The 25083-nt window shown below is 46.3% G+C and overlaps 1 protein-coding gene across 1 annotated transcript in view; it reads right to left on the bottom strand.

The window, feature by feature from the left end:
• MYO1D (myosin ID) overlaps nucleotides 1-12746 on the bottom strand; it is a 337265-nt gene extending 324519 nt beyond the window's left edge. The window contains exon 1 of the mRNA XM_026658646.2: nucleotides 12591-12746. Coding sequence (XP_026514431.1) covers nucleotides 12591-12685 — 95 coding nt within the window. The 5' untranslated portion in view covers nucleotides 12686-12746. The remainder of the gene's footprint in view (nucleotides 1-12590) is intronic.
• Nucleotides 12747-25083: the final 12337 nt, after the last annotated feature.

The following is a 25083-nucleotide window of genomic DNA, read 5'->3' as shown; positions in this document are numbered from 1 at the left end:
AAAAACCTGTGTTTATAGCTAATAGACTCTGCTCTACACTAGAAAATTACTTCGGAATTACTACATCGCTCAGGAGTGCCATACCCCTGCGTGATGTAATTATACTGACCTAACCAGTGTGGACAGCGCTATGTCACAGCAGGAGAGCTTCTCCCACCAACATAGAATCATAGAATATCAGGGTTGGAAGGTACCTCTGGAGGTCATCTAGTCCAACCCCCTGCTCAAAGCAGGACCAATCCCCAGACAGATTTTTACCCCAGTTCCCTAAATGGCCCCCTCAAGGATTGAACTCACAACCCTCAGTTTAGCAGGTCAATGCTCAAACCACTGAGCTACCCCCCCCCATAGCTACTGCCTCTCTCAGATGTGGAGCTATGCCGACAGAAGAGCTCTCTCCCGTCAGCATAGAGAGTCTTCACCAGACATGGTGCAGCTGCACTGATGTAGTGCTTCTAGTGTAGACTAGTCCCGAGTGTTGCTTTAAGAAATTAGAAATTGGCATTTCAGCAGACAACTTACAAAAATCACAGTAAGTGCAAACTAAACTGAAGAGCTTGAAAGCAGCCCCATACCTGATATTATATGCCTGTTCTTACACTTAACTGCTGTTGTCCTTCCTTTTAGTGTACTACAGGGGGGAGGGATAGCTCAGTGGTTTGAGCATTGGCCTGCTAAACCCAGGGTTGTGAGTTCAGTCCTTGAGGGGGCCACTTAGGGATCTGGGGCAAAAATCAGTACTTGGTCCTGCTAGTGAAGGCAGGAGGCTGGACGCGATGACCTTTCAAGGTCCCTTCCAGTTCTAGGAGATAGGATATCTCCATTAATAAAAAAAGACATTAGTACAACTGAACAGCAGCTAAACTGGATTTCAAATACCAATTTAATATTAAGGTGGTTTAGTATGAATTTACCATTTTTGTACCAAGAAAGGATAATGCTAGCTCAAAGTTTGCCTGTAATTGAAATAACCCAAAGGGTTTTAAGCTGATCCTTTTAGCCAACATAGTGGGAATTCACACCCCATGTGCCCTACAAGGAAACATTTAAAATGTAGAATTGTATTACAGATACACCACTGAGCAACTGGAAACACCCTTTATAAACAAGGTCTGTGAACTCAAGTAGGTGGCTAGGAGCAACAAAACAAATGTAAATTAGCACTCCATGAAGAGCACCACCCCCCGCCCCCCCGGACATCACTTTATTCAGAATCTGTCACTTCTCTGAAGCTAATGTATGCTATCACCATGAGAGACATGAGGTGCTATGATTACTTTCTTTCTGACAAGGGGGAAAATAGTAGTCCATCACAACAGGACAAGTAGTTCATCACTGAGTAGTACATAGTGTAGGTGTAAACATGTCAGTCCCAGGATATTAGAGAGATAAGGTGGGTGAAGTAATATCTGCTGTCATAGGACAAGAGGGGTTTAGTGTGTTACAGATTGCTGTAAATAAGCCATAAATCCATTGAGTCTCTTCAGTCCATTCTTTTTGGTGTTTAGCATAGTTATGAAATTAAGCTCCCAGCTCATCTCTTGAACGTGTTGTGCAGGTTTCCATTCCTCAAAGAAAACACTTCTACAGTTGTGCAGGTTAACAGATCATTCTACCTTGAATAGTCCCATACAATATGTGCGAATTCTGTATGCTAAACAAGCTGTTCCTCCTTACATTTTGCTGTGATACTGGGAGTACCTTTCCCAGACCTGAAGAGCTCTGTGTAGCTCAAAAGCTTGTCTCTCTCACCAACAGAAGTTGGTCCAATAAAACATATTACCTCACCCACCTTGCATCACTGAGGCCATGTCTACACTAGCAAGCTTACAGTGTCACAGCTGTACCGATGTAGCTGCTCTGCAGGGCCACCTGGGGGGGGGAGGGGGGGAGAGGGAAGTGGGGCAATTTGCCCCAGGCCCCGCAGGGGCCCCCACGAGAATATAGTATTCTATAGTATTGCAACTTTTTTTTATGGAAGGGGCCCCCAAAATTGCTTTGCCCCAGGTCCCCTGAATCCTCTGGGCAGCCCTGCTGCTCTGTGCCAACAGGAGAGAGCGCTCCTGTTGACATAATAAAGCCACCTCAAAGAGCAGCAGTAGCTATGTTGGCAGGAGAAACTTTCCTGCCAACATAGCACTGTGCACACTACCGCTTATGCCAGAGAAATTTATGTCCCTCAGGGAGGTGTTTTTTCACACCCCTGAGCGACATAAATTTTGCCAACATCAGTGGTAGTGTAGACATGGCCTGTGTAGAGCATTTTGACTCTAGTTAGAAGCTAGAACTAGGTGGTGATTAAGTTTGGATCAGGACATGTCCCACCACCCAAAAAACTTTGAAGTTTAAACTCTTCTGCATTCTCTGCCATTTTGACACTGACTACCGTGCTGTTGATAACACTGGCTTATGGAATATTGGACTCACTTCCATCTTCAGTTACCAAAAAGCAATAGATGACCCAACTTTAAACTCGCACTCCACCACAAAACCTTAACAGCTACCTCGTACACTTGTATCAATATATTAGCCAATTTGAAGGTCACACAAACCATTCACATGGAAAGTGAATCTATCTTAACATTCCTGATGTCACCATTCCGGTTTTGCATAAAGTGTGAGTTTGATGAAGCTAAGATGTATATTGCTTTCAGTATCTGTTGGAGATTAAAATGAATGCCTTATGGAGCGCATTATGAACACTGCATGTAACATGAAAGCAGCAAGGAATACAGTACAGTTTTCTCTTATTTACATGCTTTCAAGTTTTTGGACTGGTGGGCTGTCTCCGGATGCAACATGTGCTGTCACTAAATGAAGTTTGTGTCTGTTAACTTCCTAGTCTTTTTATACAGGGCTGGCATACCTAGGTGGGTAGCTAGAGGAGTTGCACCTGCCTGAGAATTAGAGGGAGAAACTGGCTGCTGAGGCGGCTCCTGGGTGGACTGACCAGATGAATGTTATACTGTCACTGCAAAATACAGCCGGTTACCCACTTGATGCATTTTTTTCATCTAGTCTGACAGTGTTGCCTAGTGGAGTTTCTCCTTCAAGATGTTACTCGTGGGGGAATTCTGCACCAAAATAATAAAAATTCTGCGTACATTTTAAAATTCTGCAGATTTTATTTATCAAAATAACATTACATAATCATGCTAGTTTCAATTATTTTGGTAATTTATTTCAAAATGCCTGTCAGCAAGCATGTCTGTAACAATATAGAGAGACAAAAATTCCCCCAGGAGTAGAGAGTTAAAGAAACCCCATGACAACCCAGTTTCCTGTTTTTCTGCCCCCTCCCAGAGCCCAGATGGGGGTGGGGGGGGGGCAGACACCCATAATCCCTATACCCAAACCCACTACCCCTCAGAACCCAGCTGCGGGGCCCTCCCTAGCCCAGATACCCACACCCCCTTCCCCTCCCAGAGCCCAGCCATGCCCCCTGCCTAGACAGCCGCCTCTCCACCCCTCCAAGCCCTGGGATCCAGAGGGAGAAACAGCCTGTTGCTGGGTCCCAGGATTGTGTGGAGTTTCCTGCGTGCTGCCGTATCTTTCCCTCAGGGCATGCGGGGAACTGCAACTGCCAGGAACTCTCCCCGTCCCCCTGGCAGGGTCTTCTATATGCGAGCTGGGCTCTACTGGGTCCAGCGGCCCCTAGTGGCAGCCAGCAGCACTGCAGCCCATTTCTGTGCGGGAAAGGAAATTCTGCACACAAAACATTGATTTCTACAAAACTCTGCATTGCGCAGTGGCGCAGAATTCCCCCAGGAGTAAAGATGTGGATAGAGATGCTTACCTTCTTTGTGAAGCACTTTAAGATCTACTGATGAAAAGCACTATATAAGAGCTAGGTATTACTTATAAAAATGAATCATTAACTAGACAAATGCTAACTATGTATAAATGACATTGCAGCAATTGTCACATACAGTAGAATCTCAGAGTTACGAACACCAGACTTATAACCTGACCAGTCAACCACACACCTCATTTGGAAACCGAAGTATGCAATCAGGCAGCAGTGGAGCCAAAAAAATAAATACAGTACAGTATTAAACGTAAACTACTAAAAAAGATAAAGATAAAAAAGATTTGATAAAGTAAGGAAACTTTCTGTACTTGTTTCATTTAAATTAATATGGTAAAAGCAGCATTTTTCTTCTGCATAGTAAAGTTTCAAAACTGTATTAAGTCAATGTTCAGTTGTAAACTTTTGAAAGAACCACCATAACGTTTTGTTCAGAGTTACAAACAACCTCCATTCCCGAGATGTTCATAACTCTGAGGTCCTATTGTACAGAGCAATGAAAGAAACACACACACTATTTCAGATTTATTGCAAAAAGAGTCCAAAAAAAGGTGAGATACTAGAGAATTTCAAAAATGGCATTGTTATTCTCTGCATCAACCAATTTTTCACTTAAAAAGGAAGCCTAGAACAAATTTTCTTTTGCCATTTTTATATGACTTTTGCAAAATATAGGTTTTTAACTCCTGTTAAATCAAGATCTTTGCCCCAACCTTAACTATGATGTCATGACCAGCTCCAACATATGACCCCTAATATCTGTTAAGTCTGTCCACTAACTGATGTCATAGTCCAATATTCAAGCAATTAGTCATCTTCAGCCACTGAAGTTAATGAAAATACGTCTTCACCATCAATGCAGGGTCAGGTATTTGCCTGTGTAGCTTATCCAGGTACTTATCCAAACACAGCAAAGTACTAGTATTAATATAGAAAAGGGTCTGAAAAGGTTTTATTTTTTTGACATTTTTTGAAAAAGAAGCACTGTTTTAAAAAGTCCTTTGAATTCAATCTATTGCAAGCCCCTCGGAAAGAGCATTAGTTGGTATATCAATCTCTATGCAGTCTGACAATACTTAAGCCTAAAATGTCTACCAAAGAATTTACTAACAAAGTAATGAGACAATCTCTGCTAAAGTGAAATTCATTTGAATTAAGGTGGCTGTGATTATGTTGGTTTCTTTGCAATTGTTTAAAGTACAAAAATCCACCAAAATTTAAAAAAAAAAAAACATGCAAATATACCTGATCAAGAGACTGAACTGCACATGTGAACTCTCTGGAATAAGTATTAATCTAAAATGTTGGAGAAATGAATGACTGATAGATTTTAAGTAGAACATAAAAACAGTAAATTCAGTATTAAGGGGTTCAAACACAGCCTAAGTTAGAAGTAACTAGAAGTGAACATCCAGTAGCTGCTTGATGGGCTAAGTGAAATTACTGTTTCAATACGTAATGTCCACATCACAAAAATATCATACATTGGAATTCTGATTGGCTCACAACCGAATAACCAAGAAGTGAAATGACATGGAGTCTAAACTAGTACCAGTTTTACACATACAGCTAATTCACATATTAAAAAGCTGAACAGTGCAGTGCATTTGTCTTTCTCCCACTGAAGACATCCTTTGGGAAATGTCCTTGTATGCACTGAAGCTGATATGGCTTCCATTCCACCCACATCTGGCTTTCTTGGGAACTAAATCGAGCACAACCTGCCTGCGTTAACCAGTGACCCTGAACAGAAATAATCCCGGCAGAAGCCAGAATTACGGCAGAGTGGAACCAGTCCAAATATAAGCTCTGAACAAACCATTTCAAGTTAGTGAAAGTGTAACCAGACGGAATGGAAAAACTATTCCCAGTTTGAGATAAGCATATGCCACAAGCACAAAGACAACTCTATTGTCATCTAAATACCCTTCTACAAAGACTACAAGGAGCTACACACAGCAACTGGAAGGATCCTGCAACTTCCATAACTTGCCACTGGATCGTCTTGAGAGCTCAGTTAGAGATGATCACACCATTAACTTAGCTATATGGCTGTTGATCTCACTGATGGAGGAATCAGACAAAGAATAAGAGCCAGAGAAGAAGCTATCACTCCTTAGTTTATGATAAAGGATATTTACAGGACCAAAGGAAAAATTGTGTTTAATGTATAAAATATTAAAACTAAATATTTAATACATATTTTCTCTATGTTCAGTATTACCTAAATTAGTGTTTTTACTGTGGCCATATTAAATACAGACCACAAAATACTTGTCAGTCTGAGATACTTATCTGTAATATTTATAATGAATATTTTACTTGTTTTGTACATTGAGAAAATTAAGCATTTTCAATGTAATAGATAAATGGGTGCTCTTCAGTCTATATTAGCAGGAGTCTATGTTAGTATTACATAAAAAAAACTACATAAAACATGTAGATTGCGAAGTCAAGCACTTAAAAATTAGGAAATGCCAGATTTAAGGCTGCCTGTGCAATATATATTAATTCTGCCTCCATATGAATCCATCCTCTCTGTGCTTTCGTTAAGTGTGATGAAGTTAATGCCTATCTTTTTGTGTTATATGCTTTATGCTTATAAGTTCAAAATACTTATGCTTCCAGGCGGAACTTTTCATTGCAAGTGCTCGTAATGCAAATAATAGAGTGTGTGATTCACCACCTATGGTGATTTCCGGATCCCTCAACCATGGTTTCCCTAACATGCCGGTGGTTTGGATGACAGGTGTCAGCATTGACCTCAGAATCTGCGAGCCCAGGGCGACTACTGCCAGCAGCGGTAAGGTAAGGGAGGGGTGGGCTTCCTGTGTTCTCTCGTGGCCGCAAACACCCCTCCTCCTGGAGCCACCTCGGACAAAGACCGCAATTTGGGAGGCTTAACACTGGTCCCTGGTCTCAAAGCACCATCCATGTTGCTGAGGGGAAGAGACATTGTCCACCTGCGCTCCCTACACTGGTTTCCCACAAGTTGCATCCTAAGTTCCCTGTAAGCTGCACAGCAGCCTATTTAGTGGTGTGCAGACGCTCAGGGAACCAGCCCAGGGACCTGCTGCAGCCAGGGGAGGGACGCCCCTCCCCAGGCCCCAACCTAGCCTGGCCCCCAACCTGCCACAGGTAGGGCAGCTCCCCGGCCCTAACTATGCTGCAGCCTGGATCCAGTCGCGACTGGGGCAGCTGCAGGCCCGGATCTGGCCCGGGGGCGGCCACAGGCCGAGACCCAGCTAGCCCCAGCCCCAGACGCGGCACCCCTCCCTGGACCCAGCTCCGGCCCGGATCGGCTGGGGCTGGGGAAGGGGCGCTTATCCTGCGACCCCAGCCCCGGAGCTGCTGCAGCAGGGAGAGGCACCTCTGCCCCCCAGCCAAGGTGCTGCTGTGGGGAGAGAGAGCGGGGGGGGGAGGAGTCCTCTCTCCCCACCGTAGTCCCGGAGCACCCTCCTGCACCCCAAACGCCTCATCCCAGGCCCCACCCCAGAGCCCACACCTCCAACTGAAGCCCTCCCCCCACTGATATGAAGTTGATGTGTCACACATCACCTCCACATTGGTGCACAAAACAAAATTCATTCCACACATGGATGGGAAAAATTAGAGGGAATACTGGTTGCAGCACAAGGCCTGTCACCCAAGCCTCTGGGCCATACGCACCATAGCTGGAACAGCAAACCGGTTCATTGAATAGCTAGGGATTCTGATTATGTTCTGGCTTGTACTTGAGTGTAATATGGGGAGGGATTTTTAAATAGCAACCTTGTACTAGACTCCGGGTATGCACGGACAATGGTTGCCTTGTGCTTTGCATGCCTTACAGTGGAAAGCTTGGCCTTCAGCACATCCTCCACACCGGCGGACAGGCTGCCGCAGATTAGAAGATTGAAAAACAGACTGAATGATGACATGTTCAACGAGATAACGAACACCTCCGGGACAGCTGATACAGAGTTCAGAGCCTGGAGGATTTCATTGTCTGAAAAACTGGCCAGAGAGAGCAGGAGAGCATCCCAAGAGCACAAGCGTACCACGCAGGATGAGATGCTGCGGATTATGAAGGACCAGACAGACATGTTGAGGTATCTGGTTGAACTTCAAGAAAAACAGCTTGCTAAACTCCCTCTGCAGCCCCCGCAGAATGGCCTGCAATCACCACCCTATTCCCAATCCTCTTCCCCAAAACATTCCAGGAAGTGGGGGGGGGGAGGGGGGAATGCAGTATCCCTTCCACTCAACACCAGAGGAGGGTACTAAGAACAAAGCCATTTGAAGACCTTTGATGGACAAATCTTCTGTGCTTTCTCAGGAAAGCTGACTGGGTTTCTCCCCTCCCAATTTTATCATATCATTTGCCCCAGGTTAAATTATTTTCTTGTTCTTTCAGTTTCTTCATATTTGTGCAATAAAAGTCAATGTTTCAAGAATGAAATACTCTATTTATTCCAAGCATGAGGTTTTTGGTGGGAGCGGGAGGTACAGAGAAACTGATGCAACAGAGGGGATGGTATGGGAAGGCACAATGCAAACAAATGGTGCACATTACTGTGGCTCATTTCTGAACTGGGTTTTCAAAGCCTCCCGGAGACGCAGAGCTCCTCGCTGGGCTCGTTTTATTGCCCTGGTATCTGGCTGCTCAAAATTAGCTGCCAGCCTGTCCACCTTCATGCCCCCACTCTTACGGAAACTTCTCTCCCTCTGACTCACAGATATTATGGAGCACACAGCAGGCAGAGAGAACAATGGGGATATAGCTTTCACTGAGGTCTAACCTAGTAAGCAAACTGCTTAGTATGTTAGACCTAGTAAATGTCCAAAGGCATATTCCACCACCATTCTGCACTTGCTCAGCCTCTTGTTGAACCACACCTTACTGCTGTCCGGGTGGCCAGTGTATGGCTTCATGAGCCATGGGAGCAAGGGGTAGACTGGGTCTCCCAGGATCACTATAGGCATTTCAACATCATCAATGGTTATTTTGTGATCTAGAAAGAAAGTCCCAGATTGTAGCTTTCGTAACAGACCTGTGTTCCTAAAGATGTGCGCGTCATGCACCTTTCCTGACCATCCCACACTGATGTCAGTGAAACGCTCCCTGTGATCCACCAGTGCTTACAACACAATTGGAAAGTATTCCTTTCGGTACAGTACTCTTTGGCAAAGTGGTCTGTGCCAAGATAGGAATGTGTGAGATATCTATCGCCCCACCGCAGTTAGGGAACCCCATCGCAGCAAAACCATCCATCCACTATGTTCTGCACTTTGCCCAGAGTCACTATCTTTCTTAGAAGAAGTCAATTAATGGCCCTGCACACTTGGATCACAACGGCTCCCATGATGGATTTACCAACTCCGAATTGATTCCCCACTGACTTGTAGCAGTCTGGCATTGCAAGCTTACACAGAGCAATCGCCCCTCACATCTCCACTGTCAGAGCAGGTCTCATTTTAGTGTTGCTGCATGTCAGATCTGGGGAAAGCTCTGCACAAAGTTCCTGGAAAGTGGCCTTCTGCATTTGAAAGTTCTGCAGCCACTGCTCATCATCCCATAGCTGCATAACAATGCAATCCCACCAGTCAGTGCTTGTTTCCCAGGACCAGAAATGGCACGCCACCATGTTCAGCTGCTGCACGACTACCAGCAGCAACCAGCAATTGTTTCATTCTATGGCCTGCAGCAGGAGTGCTTGAATGACATTGCGAAGTTCTACGTAGCGGTTCCTGTCTCAGCTCTGGAAATACGGCAGGATAAGGCGTGAGGTGTTTGTAATGCTCACAACAAGAGTGCATAGCTGAGTGGGGGTCCAGGGTTCTTGGGCACTGGCATACACACAGCTAAGCCAGGCTTTCAAAAAAAGGCGTGAAAAAGTATGGGTTGTTTGCCATTGATATCAGAGGGAGGGAGGGAGGAAGGAAACTGCATCACGGGAGTTCAAAGCCATGTTCCCATTCCCCCCACACAACGTTTTGGACCCACGAGGCATTGCAAGCCCTTCCCAAAAACCCCAGCGGCTAGTTGCACTATGGGAAAGCTATCCAAGGTGCACCGCTCTATACATAATGCAAGTGCTGCTAGTAAAGATGCATTGCACTGACACAATGACTGCGGTGTGAACATGCCCAACCAACTTAACTACTGCAGCAGCTGGATGTCAAATTAAGTCGACCTAACTTTGTAGTGAAGACATGCCCATAGTCTCTGCCAATCTTACCCAGAGGAAAATTCCTTCCCAACCCCAAACATGACAATCAGTTAGACCGTGAGCATGTGGGCAAGACCCAGCAGCCAGATACCTGGAAAAGAATTCTCTGTAGAAACTCAGATCCCTCCCCATCTAGCATTCCATCACTGGTATTATTTGATACTATGATATTATAACATATAATTTTATTAATGGGTAAATAGAGATAAGAGGCGTTGATTATTTTTTAAGAAACTATGTAGAAAATTAAAAGTTATCTGTATAACAGACTCCTACAATCTGAGGAATTGTCATTGCCAAGTGACCATAAATAGTACTACAAATACTTCGGACATTGCCTATTTTAAATAGAAATGCAATCAGTGAGAAATATATGAAACCTGAGAAATATATGTACTCATTAACAAAGTTAGGGTATTTGTTCTATATTAAATAAAGTAACATTATATTTACTTAACATACCAACTGAAAATGGCCTAGAAGACAGAGCACTGGATGGGGTCTCAGGATATCTGGGTTTCTATTCCCAGCTCTGCTACTGACTTTCTGGGTGACCTTCAGCAAACCACTTCACCTCTCCTTTCCCTCCTTTGTGACGCGCTTTGAAACACTATTATCTAACCACCTTTATTTTGTCATCTTTGGCCTCTTATTTGCTTTAAATTCTATTCTTTTCTAATAAAAGTTATAAATTAATTTTTTTCTCCAGTCTGTATTTCAGCCAAGGAAAAGAGATTGGATCTCAAGAATTGTGAGAAACTTAGCACAGATAATAGCTTAACTAAAATTACTTAACCTCAATGTGTTTTATAATGTTTCTTTCTCAGAGATCACGTATTAAAGACTATGACACATACAGATTTATGGTTGCAAGGGCAAATTCAAATCTGACATTTCCTAACTTTTGAGTGCTGCATTTTGCAATTAAATAAAGTTCTTTTAATACAGTTTTTGTATGCAAATTCTAGGATTTTTTTAAAGTAAAAAATAAATATTATGTATAATTGTAACCACCAGTGTTCACAAGGTTGGAACTCTGAACCTTCAGCATGACATCACAGACAGCTACCACTTGTGCTCCAGTACTTACTATGTTAGCTGACAGAGCAGGGGGGTTGTAGGGTGGTAGGTGCATATGGAGCACTACCATGTCCCAGGGTCCAGAAGGGAAGGCTAAAGTGGTCTGGTAAGTCTAACCTGCAAGCTCTAGAGACAACAACCAGGTCAGAAGCAAATCTCCCTCAAACTGATGGGAAGGGGTAAGGTGCATTCCTACCATGACGCTGTCTCCGGACTCCATTCAGGGGCTTTCTTTCATATCACCTTCTTGTTAGGTGTGACAAATCTGAAATGTCTCCCACTAGCCCCCTGACTGTCAAAAGGACTCTCTCTAACTTCCACATATTCTCTTCCTGACAGTCCTAGAGGGTCTTTGCTACTCTGCTCCTCCCACAGTCTCATTTTGGGTCCTCCTCTACTCCAATAAACCCAGTGCTTCTGCAGTTTCTTAGTTTAATTCTGTTATTGCTTGGGAAAGCTGACATTGATCAGGTTCACTGCTGCCAGCAGGATTCTTAACAGCTGTATTAACATCAAAGTTCCTGTCAATTCAATCTGCTGCTGCTTGAGGAAAGTTGTGAGCAGCAACAAATGTGAGTTTAATACCAGCAAGTGGAGGACTTTAGTTTGATAATATTTACCCCTAGAAAGGCAGTGGTATGTAACAGTTGGGAGTACTAGCTCGGGAGTCAGGAATTTCCTTGTTTTAATCATGGCTCTGACACTGGCTTGCTGTGACTATGAGCAAGTCATAAATGCTCTCCACCTCAGTTCCTGCCACCGGCAGAATGGGATCATCTCTACCTACCATACAGGATTATTAAAAAGTAGGTTGCATTTGTAACTGCTAAGGAAAACATATACAGTTCAATTCACAAACCCAGAGATAAAATAAACGTAGGTTCAATGCATTTGCCAAGACAGTGAAGTGGAATGACACACTGTCTACACATTCCAGACCGGGCACTTGCCCAGACAGGCTTATTTGGACCCTAGAAGCTACAGAAATGGGTGCTGCTCATTTGCCAGCAGCAGGCTAATAACACAGAAGGGCGCGAGGTGGGACTTTACCCGACCAATGTAACTCAGCGCCACGCGAGGCGGGGAACTGCTGTCACATCTGGACGAAGTGCAGCCCCCCGGGCCGGGGACACCGGGAGCCAGGCTCCACGCGGGGCGGCACGGGACGGCGCGCGGGAGGAGGAAGGCACGGAGTCGGACCGCGGGGGGGTGGCCCAGAGGCGCTCTGCCGGCGGCCTGTCGGAGCAGCCCCGGACCCTGCGGACGGTGTCCCGGGGCGGGCGGTGATGCGCGGGGTCCCCCCGCCCGGTAACCGCACAGCTCCGCTCCGCGGGACAACACAGCGCGGGCGGCTGCTGAAGGCGGGAGACCCACGGGCCGGCCCGTCCCACCAGCTCGGCCCCTGGGGGCCCGGCGGCCGGGGGGGGCTGGGGAGCCTGGGCCCGGCCGCTCCCCACAGCGCCCCGAGGGGCCCGGCCCGCCCCACTCACCGCAGCCGCAGGTTGGCCATGAACTCGGGCATGGAGACTGAGTCCAGCAGCACGAAGTCCGCCTTGCCGAACTCCAGGCTCTCCAGCTCCGCCATGGCGCCGGGGTCTCTGCCGGCCTGCGCGGCTCCCGAGCGTCGCCTCAGCCCCGCCGAGCGCCCGCCCCGCCTCACCTGGGGCGCGCGGAGCCCGCCAGGAGCGGGCGGGGCCTGCCCGGGGTGGAGCCGGGCGCGCGGCCCCGCCCCGCCTTCTCCGCCAAGGGCCGGCAGCGCCCCCTGCCGGCCGCGGCTCCGCCCCGGCTCCGGGCCCCTGGCCAGCGCCCCACGCTGGATCCTTGGGGGACCCCCATTGCGGGGCTGGATCCCACAGCCCCGAGGGAACCCCATCCCCTGGGCCCCACACTGGGGGACTCGATCCCGGGGACCCCACCCCCAGCACCCTGCATTGGGGGGCTGGATCCCACAGCCCTGGGTGACCCCATCCCCAGGGCTCACACTGGGGGGGCTGGATCCCACAGCCCTGGGTGACCCCAACGCCACGTCTCACATTGGGGTGCTGGTTCCTGCAGCCCCCAGGTGATCCCATCCCCAGCACTCCACACTGGGGGGGAAGCTGGATCTTGCAGCCCCAGGGGGTCCCCATTCCCTGCACCCCACACTGAGGGTCTGGATCCCACAGCCCCCAGATGACCCCATCCCCAGGGCCCACATTGGGGGGGCTGGATCCCACAGCCCTGGGTGACCCCATCCCCAGCATCCTGCATTGGGAAGCTGGATCCCACAGCCCTGGGGGAACCCCACTCTCAGGTCACACATTGGCGTGCTAGATCCCACAGCCCCAGGAGACCCCATCCCCAGAACCCTGCATTGGGGGCTGGATCCCACATCCCCGTGGGACCCCATCTCCAGGGCCCCACAATGGGGTGTTGGATCCCACAGTGCAGGGGGACCCCATCCCCAGTGCCCACACTGCGGGGCTGGATCCCACAGCCCAGGGGGCACTCCATCACTACAGCCCCACATTGGGTTGGGGGCTGGATCCCACAGCCTTGGAGGACCCCATCCCCAGCATTTTGGGGAGACATGGTTTTCTATGCTTGGAAACTCTCCCAAGCCTGCAAAGACTTATTTACCTACTTAAGATTATTCACGAGTAGTCCCATTGACTTCAGTGTGACTACTCATGTTAAAAATTAAACGTGTGTAAATCTGATATTGGCACTACGGTCTCTTTAATTGAAACCAGGGTCTTTAAGATGGAATGTAATCTGCAGGTGAAGTCAATGAGTCAATAGAACAAGCTAACCTCTCTCATTGGTGTCTGTAGATGTATTTATTCTCTGCAGTTTTATTATAAGCAGTGCAATTGCATAGGTGGTTTGGTAGTGGTACTAGTTCTACTTTTACTTTATAATGGCTATGGTCCTTTCAGGTAAGGAGTGGTAGTTGTGCATAATGTCCTATTTGCAATTATTTTATGATTATTTGATGGTTCTTATATGTGTTATCTGAGTGTTTTCCCAGAGTGCATTCAGTAATGTGACTAGCATTTGTTATCTCATTAAATACTTTTCTTTTTTTTTTATAATTCATCCCACAGATTAATGTATTAACTAGACATTGAAATATCTAAAAATACTAAATCAGGAGCTAAATTACTTGTCTTAAGCTTGTCTTGCTTCTAGGGAGTGCTCTCCTCTCCCAGCTGTACAATCTGCACTCTGAGGAGGATAGAGATGTTTTGAGCTAGTCTGTCTGTATGTAACAAGCTTGTAAATTCCATTCTTCCTTTTTGTGTTGTCTGCCTTAATAGCAGAGATGCAGCTTTCTTCAGTTCCCTTTCTAAGGAAGAAGATAGACTATGCCAGGGGAGATCCTCTGTGTCTCCGGCTCTACAGTAGCAAGAGAAAGGAGGGTTACTCTACCTACATATATAAAGTTCTAAAGCAAGTAAGTCCTGGTTCTACAAGTGCTGCAATAAGAGCTTAAATATGAACATGTTATCTTTGAGCTTAGATTGAGAACTCAAGGGGGAGGGAGAGCTCTGCCTGCCCCCCACTTCTTGAAAAGTACTGCTGGCCTACATAAGCCACTCTTAATGCTGTGTGGATGAGACTTGTTTAGAGCAGGTTTAGCTAACATTTTTATCTCTTCTTTAACAAGTTGCAGGAGCCTTATCTACACTAGGGCTCCAAATTCTGTTTATGGTGAGTCTTAAATTGCTGTGGTGTAAGCAAGGTTTTTGGGCTAGAACTTCTTCTGACTTAAAAATAAATCTGTTCAGACTCTTGTCTGGGGTACTGATAATATAAATTTATGCCCCTGACTATGATTGCTTAGGAAGAGAGCCTCTTAAAGGCTAAGTAGCAGCCAACTGGAGAAATGTAGGTGTGACTTTCATGTTTGCCTGACTGTGTGTTAATTATCCTACCTATGACACACCTGAATCTTCACCCTTGTGTCTGGGCCATATGTCATTTGCTTGTCTGGATTTGATGTTGCTGAGCAATGCCTATCTACTTCTGGAGGCACCCAATCAACACCTGGGAGTGGAGAGGACACTTTTATTGCTTAGTCTCTTTTTACTTGCTGCTCAGAGGGTGGGGAGGCTCTGAAAATGCCTTCTGCTCTAGATGGTAAAACACCTGGGACCAGCCCTTTTAATGACTCCTGTTCAGTATAAAGTACCTACAGTCTCATTTCTAGTGAGGCCTGTACAACCTTGTTGCAGCCTGCTGTCCCGATAGACCACTCTAAGACCAGGCTGGTACTTGCACATCTAGACTCTGCTCCTCTCCATTTTGTTAAGCAACTTGGGCTGGGATTTGGTTAAATACTACCAGGCTTCTGGAGTGGTAACTTAAGCTTTGATGTGTTACTACAGTGAGTACTCTACCCATAATGTAGGAGATACCCACAGCTGCACTTTTCTAACAAGCATGGATTAGACATTTAATTGCCTGCACAGCAGTTAGCCAGACTAATATAATGGCATCCCCTGCTTTGGGGAGGGAAGTGGGAGAAGTTGAGAGGTTTGACTGACTCCAAGTTGAGAACACCAGTTTTGGTGGGTCACCTGAACTACTTGACTAGTCTGTGACATGCTTTTTGGCTCCTTCAAGAGCTGATTCGTTAAAGGTGAATAGAGGTTGCTGAACTTTGCCTCTTACCATTCCATACCAAGGAAATCAAACTTAAACCTCACCTTAACTATCTGTTTCCTGGTCTAACTCCTCCCATGCAACCCTAATTCTGCCCATGTGGAACAGGCACAGGAAATGCAACAAACCCTTACCCATAGCTTAGAAAACCTTCCGCTTTCTGTGTGCTCAGCATAGCAGGCAGAGACTTGCAACTACAATGCCCCAAGATCCCTGCTTATGGGCTGTCATGTGGGAGGTCAGACTGTGACTGCAGTGGTCCCCCCGGCTACTAAAAGCTAGGAAGGTTCTTGAAACTTGTTTCCCTGACAATGCTGATGTGTGTCTTGGAGAGTTAGTGCGCTGTGCTATCATCTTGAGGGCAGTGACAGGAGGTGGGAGAATGGCAGCATGTGGTGTAGGCTTTCATGAGCTTAAGTCTTGGTTTTGCACTCTGGAAGGGTATAAGCCAGTGGTAAGCAACCTTAATTCATCTGTATGAAAGCTCTTTGAACTCCTGGCTTCTATGCATTAACCGAGACCCTGATCTAACAATTCGATAGGCTGCTTTAGGACTAGTGGTGTGTTGCTGAACTTGCCACTAAATAGTGCACTTCTAAGCAAGTGACTTGACATTAATGCTCCTTCTCTGGCAGACTCATCAAGTCTCGGGGGTCTCCTGCTGGATTGCTGATGTCATAAATTCTCTGGATAAACCACAGTTGTTTGGGAAAGTTGCATTAGAAGCTGCCAGGTTGTCTCTCTACAACAAGAGAAGCCTCATTACCTGCAGGGAGGTCCATGCTGCAATGAAGTTAGTGCTTCTGCATGAGCTCTCCAAGCAAGATAGGTGTGAGACCATCAAAGCTGTGACTAAGTCCACTGGCTGTAAATGAACTCTTATTAATATGTAATGGTTTTTAATGCTTGTGAAGGTTTAATGTATAATAAAGTACTTGTAACTATTGCTGCTTTGTGAGGATCAGTTACTGAAATGCCTCTTTAGTTGAGGCAGGAAGCATCCCTGCACACACACCTCTGGGTTGGTACTCTGGTTGTAAAGTACAGGAGGCTCTCTAAGTCATGCAAGTCATAGGGCTCCTTCTCTCCTGAACCAAAAGAGGCTGCAGAGGTGCCATGTACACCTTCCGTCTCTTTGCAGGTATCTGTTGCTGGTATGCTAACTAAAGCAGTGCAGCTCTTGAGGCCACTTGTGCTCCACTATCCAGGAGGAAGTGGCTTTGATAGTGGGGTGCTGGGGGTAGGCCAGCCCCTTGCCATTCAAGCAACCTAAATAGTGAGGAAGTATTTTCAACTACCACAGTTTGACAGTGGCTCTAAACAGAGTGTAGGACCTGGAGGGGGTGAGTCAGCAGAGGGAGGGGAAACTTGAGTCCCACTTGATGTCTAGCAGCTGCCTTTCCAAGCATTCTTGGGGGGGGGGGGGGGGAAATCAAGCTGAATAGCTTAGTCACTACTGAAAGGAGACAGGCGTTGCCTAGTTCCTAATGTGATCTAGTGCTTAGAGTAGGGGATTTGCAGTTAGGACTTCTGCTCTCCCACTGAGTTGCTTTGGACAAGGTTCGACTGCTATTTAACCCCTTATGCTGCCATTCTCCATAAATAGGAAGAATTATACTAGCACGTGTTGCTATATGGCTGAGAAGTACTAAAATGCATTTTAAAAAATTACTATTAACAATTGATTTAGTTGGGGATTGGTCCTGCTTTGAGCAGGGGGTTGGACTAGATACCTCCTGAGGTCCCCTCTAACCCTGATATTCTATACTAAGGCTTGCCCGCAGCAGGAAGCCTTTCCAGAATAAGGTGTATGTGACTTTAAAGTGCTCAAGATATACTGGAATAACTGCCTCTGTGGATACTTTTATTCTGGCGGGGGGGGGGAGAAGTATCAACACATTGCATTAATCTGCAATCGCTATTTATGGCCAATTCATCTCTTATAGTGAGATTCTGCTCCCTCATACAGAGACTCAGGGAGTCAGTCCTGCCAGAGCAGCTGCTGCAAATGCCCAGAGGGGTCTGTCAACCCATACTTAGACCCTGCTCCAGAGAGCTTCCAATATGTCTTATTCTGTTTGTACAGTACCTAGCACAGCGTGAGTACTCAAGTGCTACGGTAATACAAATTAATAAATTTGACCTTCAAATGTCTCGATTGCTGGGCAGAGCCATCAGTGGTGATGAATGGGGCTAGCTTACTAGGTTGCACAGCTTGCTTCCTATCTGATGCCTTCTCAACCCGGAGATGTTGTGGCCAGCTTGAGGGAGGAGGACAGATGAGTTTCTGGAGCCCATTCAGTACTGGACTTCACTAGGACTGCCAGTACTAATGGTAGCTGTATGGTGTGGCTACTGGAAACCAGCCTGAGACTCATAACTTACTCCTCAGTGGACAGTGAAATGAAAGATAACTTAGACACTAATTTCATCCAACTTGCTTTGTCATGCAGAACCTTGCCCAAATGTCATAATCTGTGACAGGCAGATGTGTCAACACACATGTCCATTCATTGGTAAGTTTCTCTGCCTTAATGTTGGTGAGATCACCTGTCAGCTTTGTGTGGTGATGCTGGGATAAGCATTGCTTTTTGGTATGGGTTGGAAATGGAAGTGAAAGTCTTATCAACAATGTTGTAGGCACAGGATGGTGGAGGCTTCCCCAAACTTCCTTCTGTTCTTTGAAGGATTTGATGGGATGTCCACAAGCAGCCTTAGCTGCCAATAAACAAATCTGGTGGTGGTTGAGCTTGTAATTGCTGTATTAAAAACCTTAACTCCCCAGGGGCTGGAATGGGGAGATTCCAGAGGGAGAACCTGTGCTGCTGAAGCTGTTCCTAGTTCTAACAACCCTCCTGAAGGATGTTGGAGGCTCTCTGCCTTTCCAACACTTTCAGCGGTGAGAAGTTACTAAAAGTAACTCTCTGCCAAGAGCAGCTTGCTGTATTTAGGAGTGATGACAACCTGTCAGCTGGAGGGAGCTTCCACCATTGAATCTGTCATCACTTGGCTCTTGGAATGAGCCATAGCCTTGGGTGGAAATTGGATACACCAGGACTGGCTGCACCAGCAGCTGTGCCTCCCTTCATGCTGACAGGGATCAGAGAGGCAAGGAGCAGAGAAGCACCCGGTCTGCCTCCAAGCTTGCCTACAGATGACAAATGCCTGAGATGTTATATTTTTCACTGTTTAGATGCTTGTGGTCTCAAAGTGCTATTACAATTTAAATGCTATTACTAGGACTTTTTATCCTTGTGACAGTCCTAATTCTACCCCCTTCTCCCAACACCACATTCGGCTGGTGTCCTTACCGTCGATCACTACCCTATCCTAGGAGCAGAGCTGGGTGACCTGGTTCAGATGAGCAGTTTATTTGCTGAAAATGCAGTTTGGGGTTGACCAAAACTAAATTTGAAGGCATCAAAAGGAATAATTTTGGGGGGAGCTAGATTCACAGTGGGATTTAAGTGCTGTTCACAAAACTACAGGAGATGGAGCTGCCCTGCCCCCTTATGCCCAATATTTCAGTGATTGGGGTATTTACCTGGGATATGGGAAACCTGGGTTCAAATGACTGCTGAGGAGCAGGGACTGGAACATGGTCTCAGCTTTCATAGCTTGGTGGTTAGGGTCATCCCCCATCTGCTTTCTGGGGTGGGGTCTTTAAATCCCTCCTAGGGAAACTATTCCACTTTGTATACATAACTAACTAATGGGCAGGGCCGTAGCAACAAAGAACGTGGCCCCCTCCGAACATATGTCCGGGCGGGGCCCCTTACAATGCAGAAACTGGAATGTGGTATTTATTTTGCCACTTTTAGGGGCCCCCTTCCTTGCGGGGCCCCCTCCGGTCGGAGGGTACGGAGGGCGCTCTCTATGCCTCTGCTAATAGGATCAGAGACTGGAAGCCAGGTTCCCCTAGCTGAGGGCATTAACCACCAGACTAGAGTCCTTTTCACTCTCTCTGGCTCAGTGAATATTTGAGTATTTTTACACAAAGTGGAACAGCTTCAACAGGAGAAACCACCCCAGAATCTGCCCTAGCCTGGTGCTTAGGGCACTCTCTAGGGAAGACTGGGTCTCCCACATCCCAGGGAAGCACCCTAACCACTGGTCTATTAAGTAGAAGAGGTCATTGCTGTCTTCTCCTCCTATTTTTGTGAATGTAACCCTTAATTTCCTTTGCTTTTATCAAAATACCCAAACTGAAACATTGTTTGACCTAAACGTGGAAGTTTTGATTTGCCAAAAATGCCAGAGAATTTTATTCAGGTCAAACTAACACTTTCCCCAGAACTGCCAGCCAAGTGAAACCTCTGTTATTCACCCAGTTCTCATTATATGTTTAATGAAACTTGCCAGTCTGCTGCAGGATGCCCCAATCACTGCAAAAGGGACCAGAACTGGGGTTTGTAGGAGAATTAATGGGGCTGGAGAAGGAGTGCCCTTCCCCTCCGCCACTAGTCAGGGCTACCCATTAATGATGATCGCTGTTAATGCTGATGTTTAATACAGTGATTGTCTCTTTCTCCCCCCCCCCGCCTTGTACAATATGGTGATTCCAACATGCCCTGGACCATCACCTCTATTGTACACCTGGTGTAACCTACACTAGCCCAGTGTGGCTCTTTGGCCTCTTGCAGTAGCTGTGCCACATACTGAGGTTCTGGAGCGTGCTCCTGCCATTGCCCCAATGTTCCTCTTTTAGCTCAACCGGAGCAGTTCATGGTTTTAAAGCTAGAGGTCCAGGGTTCATTCCCCTGTGGATGACCCACTAGGGCAGTGCTTCGCAAAATGTTACAGGGGGTTCTCAGGGAAAAAGTCCCTAATGGTGGACGGAGCTGTCCCTAGGGCCCTGGACTTCTAAGAACTAAGCAGATCAAAGCAAGCACATCTATTACACTGAGGAGATTTAAGCTTCAAGACTCCTTATAAGAAATGGAAAGGGAGGTGGATATTTTTTGCTATTTTTAAAATTAAATAGGCAGCTAGTATTGTCTTTAAAATTATTATGAAGAACAAGTTTAAGTTTTGTTGTAACGTGCATTGGTTGCCTGGACTGCTCAAGACCTGAATGCTTGTACAGGAGGAACTCTTTGAGTTGGCTTCTTAAATATCTTCATGCTTTCACATATGATACTCCTTGATGAAACATAGGAGCCTTGTCTTATAACAGGCTTATTCAAAGTGATACAAGCTCTGAAAGTGAGATCTTGGAAGAATGTTGCCATTTTCATAATGTAATAAAAATACTGTAATGATAAATAATTAATAATAGTGTGTAATAAGCATGTCATAAAAACAAATTTTATATTTCCAAGGTCACGGCTTCTATAATTTATACTCAGGTAAAGGAGAAAATATGTGGAAATTTCATTTTTAGGAGGGGGTTCGCAAGACTTGACTTTTTAGTTAAAGGGGTTCGCGGGTTGTTAAAGTTTGGGAACCACTGCACTAGGGGCATCATTACATGTGCTACAAAAGCTGCTGAAGCTCATTTAGAAGTTGAGCTTGATGTAGAAATTCCTCAGTGAGACTCTCTGGTCTGTTTCATTCAAGATTATAATAGTCCCACCTGGCCTTAAAATCTATTAACCAGCTAGCCCCTAGCAGGGGCCACACTGAGCACACTACCAGCCTCAAGCCAGGGCCACTCACCCTCAACTGCGGAGATTCAGAGCAGTTCAAATTTCCATGTACTTCTGCAGGGACTGAACCCCAGGCTGCTGGCTCTAACAGCAGGAGTCACCACTGCCTGAGCTCAATAACATCAAAGGCAGGAACAGATTTATACATCATTATCTATGGTCTGTCCCTTCAAGGGACCGAGCTCCACTAGGCTAAAGGGTGGAGTACAGTGGCATCTCCTGGAGTCCTGCTGTCGAGGTAGCAAGTCTGATACATAATTAAACCCTCAGTCACTATGTCAAGACAACTTAAATGCTCTCATTATAGCCTGTGTCTTCAGCTACATTATTGCCATAAATTTGGAGCTGCTATTGTCCCTTACTGTCATCAGTAACAGCGTTGCCTGAGCAGGAACAGTGCATTAATGTCCGCATTCCAAATAGGAAGCCTTGAAACCTTAAATAGCTATTTATACAAAACATGGTGCCCTTTTAACAAACATTTTTCCAATCTACTCTCTACAAAGAATTGCACATGTTGAATTTCATACCTCAGACTTCACTGGTACATTTTAAAAAGGGAGCTAAAATAAAAAGATCTCACTTCTTAGTCATAATTAACATTATTTTTCACCACAAACTGCTATAGAAAATTCAAGCAATTCAGAACAATTACAATCATTTGGAATTGATCCTCTGACTCAAAACAGACTTTTTATGGCTTTTTCCTTCTCCTATTAAAATGGAAATTCTAGCGCAACTTTAAGTCTAGCTTATTGCTAAGCAATCACCCTTAGAGTTGGGTGAATAACTGGTGGGGTGTTTTTGTTTTTATCTGAGCTAAAAAGTTAAAAAAATTTTTTTTAACCAAATACAGTTGAAAAAGTTTGGGAAAATTTGAATTGAAAAACTGAAATATCTTTTGTATGCAGTGGTGCTGTAGCCATGTTGGTTCCAGGATATGTGTGTGTGTGTGTGTGTGTGTGTGTGTGAGAAGGTGGGTCAGGTAGTATCTTTTATTGGACCAACTTCTGTTAGTGAGAGAGAGAGAGAGAGAGAAGCTTTGGAGCTTACATTGAGCTCTTCAGGTCTGGGAAAGGGACTCCCAGTGTCACCGCTACATACAAGGTGGAGTGGACTGTTTACATCAATAGTATTTGAAGGGAGGGGAGAAAGGCATGAGGGGTAGTGTTAGTGTGGTATAGATGGTTGTAAGAAGCTAGGGTTACCATATATGGCTTCTTTTTTGAGGCTCCGCCTGGGTGGATTTTTTTTTTTTTTTTTTCAAGTAACAGGCAATGTCCGGGATTTTTGCAGTGCAGACAGAGCCCCATTGGTCTGCTTCCTGATTGGTGCATCCCGCTGCAGTCCCAGCTGCTGGATCCTGCCCGGCTAGGCCCCACAGCTCCCAGCCCTGGTGAGGGAGTCCCACTGGGAGGTGCTGATTGACAACTGTCGCTGAGTCCTTGGCTTGAGCCAGTCACCTTGCCACCATGACAGGGAGCACTCCCCCTCCAGTGAGTACCCGTGCTGCAGGGATCCCCTGCAGCTCTGCCATCCCTTTTCCCTCCCCCAGCTCCCCGTATTTTTGGGGCCCTAAAGTACAGTAATCCTAAATAAGCCACACATCTACAGTCTCTAATCAGTCCATGATTTTTCATGTCCAGCAAAATTATGACTTTAAGTTTCTTTCAGATAGGTCAGATTATGGAGTGGTTGTTTTATGACATGTTTGCCTACAGGTGATAGGGTATTTTTTGTCTTATCATTTTTCTGTCTGAGTTCATTCCAGAGTGTAGTAATTGTCTGGTTTCACCCATCATGTTGTTGTTAGGGCATTTAGTGCACATGTTGTGATGGATCCTGAAAGGTGTGTTGTGGGAGGTGTTGATCATTCATAGAAGATTAGGGTTGGAAGACACCTTAGGAAGTCATCTAGTCTAACCCCCTGCTCAAAGCAGGACCAACACCAACTAAATCATCCCAGCCAATTTGTCCACATCCTTTCTGTAGTGGGGGGCCCAAAACTGGATGCAACACTCCAGCTGAGGCCTCACCAGTGCCGAATAGAGGGGAATAATCACTTCTCTCGATCTGCTGGCTATGCTCCTACTAATGCAGCCCAATATGCCATTAGCCTTCTTGGCAACAAGGGCACACTGCTGACTCATATCCAGCTTCGCATCCATTGTAATCCCCAGGTCCTTTTCTACAGAACTGCTGCTTAGCCAGTCGGTCCCCAGCCTGTAGCAGTGCATGGGATTCTTCTGTCCTAAATGCAGGACTCTATACTTGTCCTTGTTGAACCTCATCAGATTTCTTTTGGCCCAATCCTCCAATTTGTCTAGGTCACTCTGGACCCTATCCCTACCCTCCAGCGTATCTACCTCTCCCCCCAGCTTAGTGTCCTCTGGAAACTTGCTGAGGGTGCAATCCATCCCATCATCCAGATCATTAATAAAGATGGTGTTGAATAAAACCGGCCCCAGGACCGACCCCTGGGGCACTCCACTTGATACCGGCTGCCAACTAGACATCAGGGCTGCCCAGAGGGAGGGGCAAGTGGGGCAATTTGCCCCGGGCACCGCAGGGGCCCCCACAAGAATATAGTATTCTATAGTATTGCAACTTTTCTTTTTCTACTTTTTTTTTTTAATGGAAGGGGCCTCCAAAATTGCTTTGCCCCAGGCCCCCTGAATCCTCTGGGCAGCCCTGCGAGCCATTGATCACTGTAGCAGTGGAGATAGATTTGCAAGTCCCCTTCTCTGGGATTGACTTACTCAGGGCCCAGCGCTGGGCCCTGAGTGGAGTGGGAGGTCCTGGGTCCATCTACCACACTCTGCCTTAAAGACTGAGCCCTGGTCTACACTACAAGGTTAGGTTGAATGTAGCCGTTAGGTCGATTTTTATAATGAAAATCGGGGCTGCTACACAAGCAACCCCGTTCGTTTGACCTAAAGGGCTCTTAAAATCGATTTTTTTTTTTTTTTTTTACTCCTCCCCGGTGAGGGGAGTAGCGCTAAAATCGACCTTGCTGGGTCGAATTTGGGGCAGTGCTGACACAAATGGACATTATTGGCCTCCAGGAGCTATCCCAGAGTGCTCCAATGTGACCACTCTGGACAGCACTTTCAACTCCGATGCACTAGTCAGGTACCCAGGAAAAGCCCGGGGAACTTTTGAATTTCATTTCCTGTTTGGTCAGCGTGGCGAACTCAGCAGCACAGGTGACCATGCAGTCCCACCCCAGAATTGCAAACGAGCTCCAGCATGGAGCAAATGGGAGACACTGGATCTGATTGTTGTATGGGGAGAAGAATCTGTGCAGGCAGAACTCCGAACAAAAAGAAGAAATGCTAATATATATATTTGCCAAAATCGTGCCGGGTATGATGGACAGAGGCTACAACAGGGACACACAGCAGTGCCGCATGAAAGTCAAGGAACTCAGGCAAGCCTACCAAAAGACAAAGGCAGCAAACAGTCGCTCTGGGTCCAAGCCCCATACATGCCGCTTCTATGATCAGCTGCATGGCATTCTAGGTGGGGACCCTACCACTATCCCACCACTGTCCGTGGACACCTGCAAGGGGGGAGTCTCACGTAACAGGGAGGAGGATTTTGCGGATGAGGAAGAGGAGGAGAATGCGCAGCAGGCAAGCGGTGAATCCATTCTCCCCTCAGCCAGGAACTTTTCATCTCCCTGGAG

The sequence above is a fragment of the Terrapene carolina genome, unplaced genomic scaffold (genome assembly GCF_002925995.2).
Source record: "Terrapene carolina triunguis isolate 2854851 unplaced genomic scaffold, T_m_triunguis-2.0 Scaffold495, whole genome shotgun sequence".
In the NCBI taxonomy this organism is placed as follows: Eukaryota; Metazoa; Chordata; order Testudines; family Emydidae; genus Terrapene; species Terrapene triunguis.
The sequence above is the reverse complement of the archived record's forward strand: the minus strand, read 5'-3'. Positions and strand labels throughout refer to the sequence as shown.